This window comes from Chelonia mydas, chromosome 13 (assembly GCF_015237465.2).
Source record: "Chelonia mydas isolate rCheMyd1 chromosome 13, rCheMyd1.pri.v2, whole genome shotgun sequence".
NCBI lineage: Eukaryota > Metazoa > Chordata > Testudines > Cheloniidae > Chelonia > Chelonia mydas.
The window spans coordinates 22,544,233-22,556,843 of NC_051253.2; the positions used below are offsets into that span (position 1 = coordinate 22,544,233).

Consider the following 12,611-nt stretch of genomic DNA (forward strand, 5'->3'; position numbering starts at 1 on the left):
CCCTGACTGCCCCCTCCCAGGACCCCCGCCCCTAACCGCCCCCCGGGACCCCACCCCCTATCCAATCCCCCTGTTCCCTGTCCCCCCCCAGAACCTCTGCCCTATCCAACTGCCCCCTGCTCCCTGTCCCTGACTGCCCCACAGGACCCCCTGCCCCATATCCAACCCCCCGGTCCCAGCCCCCTTACCATGCCGCTCAGAGCAGCCTGTCTGGAGCCGTGCCGCCCGGCTGGAGCCAAACACGCTGCTGCACTGTCCTGTATGAGCGCGCAGCCCTGCCGCACAGAGCGCTGCCTGGGTGGCGGCATGGCTTCGGGGGCGGGGGGACAGCAGAGAAGGGGCCAGGGGCTAGCCCCCCGGACCAGGAGCTCAGGGGCTGGGCCGGATGTGGCCCATAGGCCATAGTTTGCCCACCTCTGCTCTACCTGAAGAGCTAAACTTCATTCTCTACCCTAAGAACCAGTTACTTAGATTGTGACTCTTTGGGGCAGGGACCATTATTTGTTGGTATTTGTACCATGCCTAGCACCATGAGGTCCTGCTCCATGAATGGGCTTCTTGATGCTCCCGCAGTAAAAATAATAATAAAAATGTGGTGCAGATATACATCAGTTTACTCACATAACAAAGCGATTTAATCCCTACTGTAACTGCAGACACCAACACAACTTTAACTTTGTAGTTACTGCCTCCACAATAAAATGAAAAAAAAAAAACCTTGGATATCTGAGAGTAACAGTTTCAATCTGAACAAAACACAACCCGCTCCAAGCCAAATGGCAGCGTGAGCAGCATTTCTTGCACTTCTATAAAACATATGGGAAACCAGTGGAGAACATCTCTGCACCTTTCTGTGATTCTGTCCAAGGGTGCAGGATTTTTGGCAGAACATCAAAGAGCGAATAAGGAATCTTATCTACCTCTCCCTCTCAGTCTCAGATCTCCCTCAGGTGGTTTTGCTGTGTATCTACCCTTGCATTACACTTCTGAGCCAATGGTTCCCAGCTCAAAAGGGTTGCCAACAACCACAAAAGTACTCACAGCTCTAATGCTGTATGTCACAGCATGGCATCCATGAGTCAAAGGAAAAAAACAAACACAAGCCTCTTGGAGCCGCAAAAGCCTGCACAATGTATTTCAAATTTACTGCCCGCTTCCCAGTGTTTCAATTGGGAAGCACATAGTCTTTGTTTCGGATACTTCTGAAATGAGCACAGGTCTGTTTTTGTTTTGGTTTGTTTTAGTCCCTAGGTTTCTTGTCAAAAGTTCTTAATGCTAGTGTGAAGGTGGCATCGTTTTATTGGAAAAGGTTTCTGTTACTGCTATAGCATGCAACACAAAATGAAAGACATATCCACTGTACCAATTAAGAACTTCAGTACCAAGCATTTTATCCACGTGAACAAATGTCGATTTAAGTGCCTAACTTTAGGTACTGATCAACTTAGTATCCTCAACCTAGTTCCTAATGAGCACTTCATAATATTGTAAAATCAGGAACACAACTCCCACTGCGAGCCAGACCAGTGGTCTGTCTAGCCCAACCAGATGCTTCAGAGGCAAGTGCAAGAAACTATGCAGTAGACAATAATGGAATAAATATTTCCTTCCTAAATCACAGCAGTTAAAGACTGGCTTACACTCGGTGCATGAGAGTTTATAGCCTTTCTAAAATTCCTGGGGTATTCTTGTTTGGAAAAGGAATATAAGATACTTACAAGTCAAGACTGAGGTACGTTGACAAAGTCGTGGACTGAGACCACAATAGCATCTGGTACAAACAGTAGTCTCAAAAATAAAGATCTGGTTAACATTCAAGTTAATATCCACGCACACATTAAAAAACCGACTTTGTAAAACACACATGGATTTGCATTTGTTCTCTAGTAACATACTATAAATACAATGAAAATGTAGCATGCTCACCTCCTAAAGCATACAGCAGCTCTAATGCTTGCACCATAGACTGCGCAGGGGGCGGCTGTGAAGAAAAAACAAACTTTTTTTAAGCTGTCACTCATATGGGAATGTGTGAAGTTTCTTAGTGAGAATTTTTAAGTCCGCCCTTCTTCAAGGAGTATTCCTGCCTCAAAGCGATCAATTCTAGCCCTCTATATTCCTTCTTTCCTAGATGCAGTATTTCCCCCCAGCCTGCTCCTCCAGAATGGTGGAAGATGTCTCACAGCATCACCTGATGTCCTCAACTGATCAGCCTGGCTCAACAGACCCACAACTCAAAACCTGCTCCAGGTTCCTGCATCCCCACTATGATGCTCTCAAGATCCTGTGACCACATGGAATAAGTTCAAGCTAAAAACACAAACTTGGATTGTCAAACATAATGATACTGTTACAGTGTCAGACCGATTGCTTCCTGAATTCTCTCTATTTAAATACTATTGTATTGGGTTTATCAATGCAGATGTAACTGGAAACATTACAAGGAGAAAGGGAGTATTTGTGGCACCTTAGAGACTAACCAATTTATTTGAGCATAAGCTTTCGTGAGCTACAGCTCACTTCATCGGATGCATACTGTGGAAAGTATAGAAGATCTTTTTATGCACACAAAGCATGAAAAAAATGGGTGTTTACCACTACAAAAGGTTTTCTCTCCCCTCACGCCACTCTCCTGCTGGTAATAGCTTATCTAAAGTGATCACTCTCCTTACAATGTGTATGATCATCAAGGTGGGCCATTTCCAGCACAAATCCAGGATTTAACAAGAACGTCGGGGGGGGGGGGAAGAGACCTGGTAAACAAAGTCTAATGATTGCTACTTGCCATTAGTTAATAAAAAATTAAAATAAGTGCAGAGGCTTGATACTGTTGAGTTATCTTTTTCTCCACTTCATGGAAAGGCCTCCACAATTCTACTTTTTAAAAATTGAGGGTTTTCACCTTCTAAGTTGTTCAAAGTCATTCTTGCTCATGCTTTGTTCTCAAATACAAACTGTACAACAGTCTAAAAATAGTGGCATTTCAGTAGTGCTGGCAGAATCATGGAAACCTGATACTCCTCCATAACACAGCATTAGGTCATCAATTGCTTCTTCCAAAGTAACAGAGTATTGGTTAGCAAACAATGACCCCTGGGCCTCAGACGTCTGTACAGCACTTGCTGATGGTCCACAGAGAGCAGGTAGGTCACATAATATGGGATCTTTGTCTTGGTTTCCAGGTGCATCTACAGGCATCCAGGATCTTTATTGCAAAGAAGAACCTGGATATCTGTAGAATCAACAAGAAACAAGGAAGAGACAACCAAGCACGTAAGCCACTACTGTAGCTGCCACAGAAATGTTACTTGATTTCTATTATGTGGTCCACACTATGAAGAAGTTTGACAACCCTTGTAATACAGAATTTCAAACAGGAATCCAGGACTTACAGACAGGAAGGGGAACCTGAGCACATTGTCTATTCCCAAAGCTTTCAGCTGCAAGATAACGGGGGCCAGGTTACTGCGCTGCATCTCAGGAACAGTAGATTGCGGCAACTTCTCAAAGTCTTCCTCTGTGGGGGAAGAAGTCAAAGCTCCTTGTGATGATGTTTCAGATTCAAACACTGATAAGATTGAGCCAATATCCTCCCATTGTCTCCAGTTTAGCATTGTTAATGGGAGTGTAGATACTACTGAGGTGCTAACTGCACCAAAAGTGACTGGAAGTCAAACAAACATATACCTCTGACCACACCATTTATGCGATTTGAATCCCGAGTAGGTAAAATGGTTATTAAATATAAAAATAAAACTATTTAAATAGGAACTGTCAGGGTTGATAGGCTCCACATTTGACATACTTCTTAATTAACTTTGTAATGACTTTATACATATTTTCAAAACAAATATTTAAACTTTTTTTCTTAACACATCAGTGTTTCTAAGCAGTCAGACAATAACAAACAAGTGTGCACACATTCTGAAAGCAAACATTTTTATTAAATGGAAAAAAGCTTGCAAAGGCTTTTTACAAAGAGGAAAATATTTGTTCACACTGGGAAGAATAACTCAGGGTCCTGTTATTAATACAAGGGCAATGAGTTTTTTAAAAGCATATACAGCCTTACTATTGGGTTTTCGTATTTTAACCCCCACTTGCTATTTTACAGCCCCCTTTTTAAATTATTTTCCTTGTAAGGCCCAAATCAGGAAAAATATTTTGTACAAGGTCAACAAAAGCTGTATTTTACATTAGTCAGTTAACTTGCCATTCTAATGCTGTGACTTCATCAAACCTATAGCCCACACCTGGTATTGACCTCAACTAGCTACAGCAAGGTAAAAACGACTTGTGCCTTGTCTCCATTAGGATTTTACATCAAGTTCACTATTTTGATGTAAAAAACAAACCTTTTTTGCAGTGAAGACTTAGCTAAAACTATCAGAATTAAACTAGCTCTCCCAGCTCACAAAGTAATTCATATGCAATAACAGCTTTACACATTTGTGCCAGCATTACTCCCTTAAAAAATCACTACAATGGCCATGATGTTTGAGCTATTTATGTAACATCCAAAAGAACTCTGGTAATAACTAGAAAGATTAGTAGTATATTTGAGTGCAGAGTCCAGATATTGGCGCTTCCATGAAAAATGTTGGAACACTACACTGTATATTGACATGCAAATAAAGATCTTTGCTTCAGAATTCCTACTCAAGACTCCCACAAGTGGCTTGGACAGTAGAATAGTGCTTACTCCAGCCAGGTATGCAGCCATGTGGACATTTGTATCAACTCAGAGTTCCAAAGTAAGCTACAATAACATAATTTAGCATGGATATGAGTACAACCAACCCCACTGTACACTCAACCTTCAAAAGTCAAACCATGTGGGACAAATATATAAGAGGCAGAAAGTATTTGTTCAACATAAGAAAAAAGACAAAGCCTTTGCATGTGGCTAGAAAAAACACAAAAGGAGAACTAGTCATTTTGAAAAGTTGCTCTCCCCATTGAGCTTACTAAGTCACAGTATTGATAAAACACACTAAGAACTATGGTTTATTGATCTTGGATCCACAATATTGTTTTGATTGTCTCCCCAGTTAGTGCATTACATGCTGTTTCACATATGGAAGAAGTCATTAGTCAGATCTGGGATCACAGATGAGTAAGAGCTCTCAATATGGCTGTCCCCTGGAATCTGGGAACAGGTATCTGATTTTCAAAGGAATGAGGGCTACATTAGTGAAAAACATTCTACAGTTAACAAGACATACATTATAACAGTAGAGTGTTTTAAATCACAGACCAGCATAACCAGAGACCTAACACAGTGAAGTGTACAGACAACCTACTGGAAAGATGCCTTTTAATATGGTATTACATAAACCTTACTATGATAATTAATCTTAACCGCACACAGAGCATGTGCCCCCTACTCCCACACAGTGCTGGAACACTCTCGTTAGAACTAAGGCAATAGTAACCATGGTAGTACTCTGATTGCAAGGAGTGGGCTCATTATAAATACACAGAATAGACCAAGGTTTACATTTGTAGCTGATAGCCTAGAAATTTTAATGAACTTTTAAAGACACACTAGGCCTATTTAAATCTTAAAGCTTCAGGAAAACAAGAGGGAATCTGAAACATGCAAGCAGCTATTCTGTTTTACTGAAAAGCCTTCCCTCACAAAAGGAAATAGCCAAGAGCTAAGGTATTTAGACTGCAGATTTTTGAAGCTTACCAGTTGACTGACTGAATCATTTATAACAACTAATCTCACTACACCAGCCGCACTGAGCCTCACTCAACAAGCTAAGCATTTGTTTATGACAGCTAATGTTGCAAGAAGAATCACACGAGCAGGGAATTTTACCTTTAATTATTTGGACGATTTCCAGACATGCATCTTTGGTAGACACAGTATCTGAAAGAGCCTTTTCAAACATAATACAGAACAAAACATAATAGATAAATAGGTAGAATGAGTTGGAGTAAATTCTCAGCATACAGCAGCCCAGAGATATCAACAAGAATGCATTGCTTAGTGGACTTTGTGGTCCAGACTTCGAGCAGCATCTTAGGTTTGCAATCACTGCTGGTCTCACGGCATGTCTCCCTATCAGCCTACTTTTGCATTTTATTAGAGGGCCTCAATTTCAGAGACTCTGAAAGTGCAGCACAAATGGGGTACTATGTCTATAAATCTGTATGACATGCATGCATGGGTGGGTTTCTTTGCATACAAAGGGGCGTGCCTGCATATACTGTGGGGAAGATTTTCTGAAGCTGTTGGAAAATTTGACTGTAAAGTTTTAATTATTACATATTTGTTCCTTTGTGACTGTTCAACTTAATACAGTGTAACTTGATGAATTTGATTAACACCTACTAGTAGGAGGCCTCTGGTGGAGGATTACCATTCTGTCTACATGATGCGAAGACCATCAAGGTTAGTTAAGGAACTTTATACTAACATCACCCTGGTCTAATTGAGAGTGAGATGGAGATAGTGCATTCTTGGTGAGAAGTTAACTACAGAATTTGCTTCCTGCCTCTGTTCAACAAATCTATTGACCTTCAGGTCACGCTGCAAGGTTTTTGCTGGTGAAGGTCTGGTGGGAAGCGTGAATTGGAAGTGAATTGGTGGGATGTGAAGAGACCTAATTTTGTCAGCTGTTGTAACTAAAATATTTGTACCAGTGTCCAGGATGAAGCACGAGCACACATCACAAGAGTAGAAAAATGTAAAATAAACACCAAGATAACGGTTAATAATGACAATCAGTTCACCTATGTATTTGCCATATGCTACTGCTTTGCTTGATTACTGATTGAATGTGTTACTGACTTATACTTCCTGTTGAGAAATGCTGAATCACTTCCAGACAGGGGTCTGTGGCCCTTGGTCAGAGCCAGTGAAGACTGCATTGTTTAAAGACCTGGGTTAACAAATCCACGTGAGTAGTGAAGGGAAGTCCATAGTTCCTGCTGAAACACAGATTCCAATTCTTTACTTTGTGATCTAAGTTTGTGAATAGAAATTGGTAAGGCTCGCTGCAAGTCCCACAAAAGCAAGATCTCCTGTGCAACATATCACCTACCTGTGTAAAGTCTATAACATTTTCCAGAGCGGTTCCGGCCCGCACGGCCTGCTCTCTGATTAGCTGATGCCTTAGATACCGGGACAACCACAAGGCATTCGATTGCTGTTTTTGGATTATAGGCCCGAAGCTTCACAAAGCCACAGTCGATCACAAATGCAATCCCATTAATTGTGATGGATGTCTCAGCAATGTTGGTGGCCACTATCACCTAAACGTATCAGAGAACAAAGTTATTTATTTTGTGACCTTCCACTCCTATTAGTGTTAAAATCCTCAGTCAGTGCAATAGGACTTTGATAGGAACAATTTGGAAATAACTCAGTTAAAGAAGCTACATGGAATGCACCTGAGAGCAAAAAGAGGTAATACATAGATGAAGCAGTTCACATTACACCAAAGAGACACTGACAACTTGGAATCTGTCAATGTTTATGATTTTAGAAGCATTTTCCTATTTAAACTGCTGTTCTCTCCCAACAAAAAAATGGGGAAACTGCCAATACAAGGAAAATCATGAAACTGACTATATACAAAGTGCTAACAAATAACAAAACAAACTGAAAACTGAGAAAAAATGTTTCTCTCTAATTTCTGTCTGTTATAATCTCAGGTGTCACTTGTGACAACAACAAAAATGGGGATGGTTGATTTAAGCTGACAGTTTCCCTTTAAAGTTACACTCATCACCTTCGATGTAAAGAGCAGCAAGAAAATGCTGTAGCAAAGTACAGAGAAGTTTAATTTTTAGTTCATCTGAAACAGCAAAAATTAAATCCTCCTAGTTACTGACCAGTATCAGATCCATGAGCCACAGGGACAACTTTCCAATTGCTCATCTCCCTCCAACAGCGAGTCAATGATATAGCACTAGTTAAAGCCAAGCAAAGGCAAAAGCTAGGCTAGCTCACCCCAGGCAGTTCTGCCAATATATCTCAGTTCCAGACATAGGCCTCACCAAAACAGAAAAGCCAATTGTTCCCAACTGCAAGGTAGCTCTGTGATGTGGAAAAGTGTCCATTACAGGCTAACGGGAGCCAAACAAGTGCAAAAAAGTTTTAATTAATTTATTCAGATCCAATTCTAGAGCATTATCCCAGTGTGCCACCAAGCCTCCTTTTATTACTGACACAGTGCCTCAGCTGTATAAATTGAAGGAAGAAATCCAATTGGAAAAGTAGGCAAGCACAGAATACTTTAAAAAAAAGAGGATGAGAAGCTTGACCTGACTGCCGAAACAGCAGGGGAGCCAGTGCAGAGACTTAAGAATGGAGAAACTGATCAGGTGAATGGATGGGAAAGATTATTATAGCCATCCCATTTTGGAAAGATTGAGAACCTGGAAGAAATAGAGGGAAGCCAGAAGAGTTTGCAGTAGCTGAACATGAAATGATTCCCTCTATACTGATAGACAATGATAGCTGGTGCATAAAGACTGCCTAGAGCAAAATCAGAGATTGCTTCATTCTCATTATGGGTGGGCAGTACCTACACAATCTACAAAGAGCTATGGAATCCTTCTGGATGAGAGGCACTACAGCAGTACTACATATGGCAGCCTTACCTTTCTGACACTCTGTGAAACCCTCTCGAAGACTTTCATCTGCTCTGAGGAAGGCAGCCCCGCATACATGGGAAGAACACGAAGGTGTTTCTTCATCCCAGAGCGAGAAAGGACTCGAGCCTGTTCTATTAGCATAGAAACTATGGTCTCCACCTCCTCCTAGAACCATATCAAACCAGAAGACACCAACAGAGATTTAGCCTTAAGATTGCACAACTCACTCCCAGTTGCATAAGAAAAAGGTACACAGAGAAAGTTTGTCGCGAGTATCTTGTTACTAGATTGTGATGATTGCAATCATCCCTCTTCTCTCTTTTGTGCTTTGATCAGGAGTGAAATAGTAACAATACTGACATCTGAACTGCCTGAGCTTCAGACTTTGCACCCAACCGATATTAATGGCATTTGACTCCTTTCAAAATTGTTGTTTCAGGCTGCCAGCAAACTGAGACAAAACACCACTGCATCAATTAGCTCCATTTTTCAAAACTTAATTTAGCAACAATAGGGGCTAGAGAATTTTTCTTTTAAAAAAAGCTTGAAATCTGGAGCACAAGATGTCAGTCACTACAAATAGCACCAATTTGCCAGGCTTCCATGAGCCAGCCCAATTCAACCCCTAAAAGAAAAGCATGTAAACAAGCTAAAAAGAAATAAAATGAGATGTAAATATGTTACCCATAATGTTTTGCTTGTGCCCTTTATTTACATGGTCAGGAAAAGAAATTGCATTAAACAAGAAATTTGGCATGCAAGACAGCAACAGGCTTCCTTCACCTGCAACCTTTCCCACTCCTAACACAGGATAGCTAAACCCAGTGGTGGGCAACCTGCGGGCTGCATGCAGCCCATCAGAGAAATCTGATTGTGGGCTGCGAGACATTTTGCTGACGTCGACCGTCCACAGGCACGGCCCCCTGCAGCTCCTAGTGGCCGCGGTTCACCATTCCCAGCCAATCGGAGCTGCGGGAAGCGGCGTGCCACAGAGACGTGCCTGCAGACAATCAACGTCAGCAAAATGTCTTGCGGCCCGCAAGCAGATTACCTTGACGGGCTGCATGCGACCCACAGGCCACAGGTTGCCTACCACTGGCTAAACCACTTTTTTTATTATTGTGCATCACAGTACCGCCTAGAAGACCCACCTGAGATCAGGGCCTCCTTGGTACTAAGCGCTATACAAACACATGAATAGGACTTGACCACACTTGAAAATTAATGTAGATTAAGGTAGGATATTAAAGTGCAATAGCTATTCCTGAATAATTTCATTTGTGGACACCTATTCTGCTATTCCTGAATAAATTTGTGTGTAGATAAGCCCCTAGTGACAGAAAGTCCCTGCCCCAAAGAGCTCATATCTGAAGCAGGAACCTACACTAACAAGGTAGCAATAGTTACCGTGCAGTTGTTGGCTTTGCAGTCATGTTGCTCCATAGCACCCACATAGAGTAATAAAAAGCTTGTCAGAAGGGGATTAAAATCTATACAACAGCAGGAATTAAAAAGCAAGTTGGAAAATATTTCTTTATCTGAAGTACCAGCTAGGTTGAAATATTACTGGTCAAGTCACTTTAAAGATATTTAACTTAACTGACATAATCTTACAAACTTAAAACCTTAATAGTCATCACAGTTGGAATTTCTACTGATTAATGAGGATTTACTGCCATTTTAAAAACTTGGTGAGTTAGACTAGTACATAAAAGTTTTGCATTGTTTATCTGGATAGTGAGAATGAAAGTGCACAGTAACATCAAAGGACATAACTCACCACAGCACCAAGTGTTTGACTTTGAGAAATCTAATTTACTCTTCAGGTAGGATTTTCAGAAGGGCTCAGCGTTGGCCTAACTCTGCTCCATTCATTTCAGAAATCCCAGTGCCTTTAATGGAAGCAGAGTTACACCAAGGATGAGTGCTTTGAAAACTCCAGCATACATCAAAGTAGAGACTTTAAGCAAAAAAGAACAGCATCCCTTTTGTCTGTACCTGGCCAGTTAGAAATGCCAATATATCTCCGTCACTCTCTGACTGGTGAATTTTCATCACAGTTTCCACTGTTGATTTGACATAATCTGGAACAGGGCTGTGAGGGAGAAAAAAACATCCAAGACTTAAATACATGCATCAATACAATCTTTAGTAAGAAAAGAGCAAACTGTTAACTTTGCATAGACATTACAAATCAGTCACGCATTCATTTAATTCATTATGTAACTCCATGAAATTAACCACTCAACCCTTGGGCCTTCCTGAATCCCATATCCACCAAATCAGAAGCATCCCATTTGTTCCGTTCATACTATCATAAGCTTTTATAAAAATGAATGATGCTTTTTACAGTAAAAGTGTACATAAAAATCAATATTTTAAATATTTTGTTTCCTAACAAATGACAAGCGACTCACTCAGGTGAAATTATAGTGCAAATACTATGGGCTAAATTTTCAAACATGGGTGAAACTTCAGAGTAACAGCCGTGTTAGTCTGTATTCGCAAAAAGAAAAGGAGTACTTGTGGCACCTTAGAGACTAACCAATTTATTTGAGCATGAGCTTTCGTGAGCTACAGCTCACTTCATCGGATGCATACTGTGGAAACTGCAGAAGACATTATATACACACAGAGACCATGAAACAATACCTCCTCCCACCCCACTCTCCTGCTGGTAATAGCTTATCTAAAGTGATCATCAAGTTGGGCCATTTCCAGCACAAATCCAGGTTTCCTCACCCTCCGCCCCCCCCCACACAAACTCACTCTCCTGCTGGTAATAGCCCATCCAAAGTGACCACTCTCTTCACAATGTGTATGATAATCAAGGTGGGCCATTTCCTGCACAAATCCAGGTTCTCTCACCCCCCTCCAAAAACCACACACACAAACTCACTCTCCTGCTGGTAATAGCCTATCCAAAGTGACCACTCTCCTTACAACGTGCATGAAAATCAAGGTGGGACATTTCCAGCACAAATACAGGTTTTCAGAAAAAGTGGGGTGAGAGAACCTGGATTTGTGCAGGAAATGGCCCACCTTGATTATCATACACATTGTGAAGAGAGTGGTCACTTTGGATGGGCTATTACCAGCAGGAGAGTGAGTTTGTGTGGGGGGGGGGCGGAGGGTGAGGAAACCTGGATTTGTGCTGGAAATGGCCCAACTTGATGATCACTTTAGATAAGCTATTACCAGCAGGAGAGTGGGGTGGGAGGATGTATTGTTTCATGGTCTCTGTGTGTATATAATGTCTTCTGCAGTTTCCACAGTATGCATCCGGTGAAGTGAGCTGTAGCTCACGAAAGCTCATGCTCAAATAAATTGGTTAGTCTCTAAGGTGCCACAAGTACTCCTTTTCTTTATGGGTGAAACTTATGGGTGAAATGTACTCACAAAGGCTCCTAATTGCCCAAGCCTTGTATGCAAATTTTTTGAAAATCTGGCCATAAGCGTTTCCATTTCCTAATATTCTACAGGCTTTATTTTATAGGACCTTTGCAAAATTTGGATATGCTCCCATTTACATGCAGGAAGAGTGACATTTTCCCATACTAAATGTGATAACATGTCAAGGCGTGTTTGTACAAATGTGAGTTAGCAGGTACTCAAAGACGGAGATGCATAAATTAGAAGGCTCATTTGAACATCTGATCCTAATGGACTGCTGCCTGAGTGACCCTACTGACATCAAGGGGCTGCCTTTTCTGCCCCAGAGGTGTGTAACTCACCTGTAAAATTTAGACATTATTAAGAAAAGACTTCTTTGAAAGAGGCTACACACATTTCTTTCAAAGCAAACTGAGGGAAAACCAAAAATCCAGACCCACCAATTTGTCTGTAACCTAGACTGTATCTCTCATCATGGTAGCCAGGCCACATTGTGCCCAAGGTGGGGGATGGTCATTAGTTGAATGGGAGATCTTTAGATAAAACCCAAATGCAGCACAAGTGGTGATGATACTTAGAAGGTGCAGTGGTTCATCCCCATCATG

At 41.4% G+C, this 12,611-nt stretch overlaps 1 protein-coding gene across 5 annotated transcripts in view; it reads right to left on the bottom strand.

Annotated features, from left to right (window-relative positions):
* Positions 1 to 12,611, bottom strand: part of DHX35 (DEAH-box helicase 35) — a 48,034-nt gene that overhangs the window by 16,677 nt on the left and 18,746 nt on the right. For 3 of the 5 annotated variants that reach the window (XR_005227850.2, XM_037915581.2, XM_037915580.2), the window contains exons 10-14: positions 10,612 to 10,708; positions 8,620 to 8,778; positions 7,056 to 7,266; positions 3,393 to 3,517; positions 1,927 to 1,981 (exon numbers count right to left, since the gene is read on the bottom strand). Coding sequence is in view for 4 of the 5 variants with exons in the window: in XM_037915581.2 (XP_037771509.1) it covers positions 1,927 to 1,981; positions 3,393 to 3,517; positions 7,056 to 7,266; positions 8,620 to 8,778; positions 10,612 to 10,708 (647 nt within the window). In the remaining variant the exon portion in view is untranslated. The remainder of the gene's footprint in view (positions 1 to 1,926; positions 1,982 to 3,392; positions 3,518 to 7,055; positions 7,267 to 8,619; positions 8,779 to 10,611; positions 10,709 to 12,611) is intronic. The other 2 variants (XM_043526987.1, XM_037915582.2) reach the window with 1 other exon arrangement.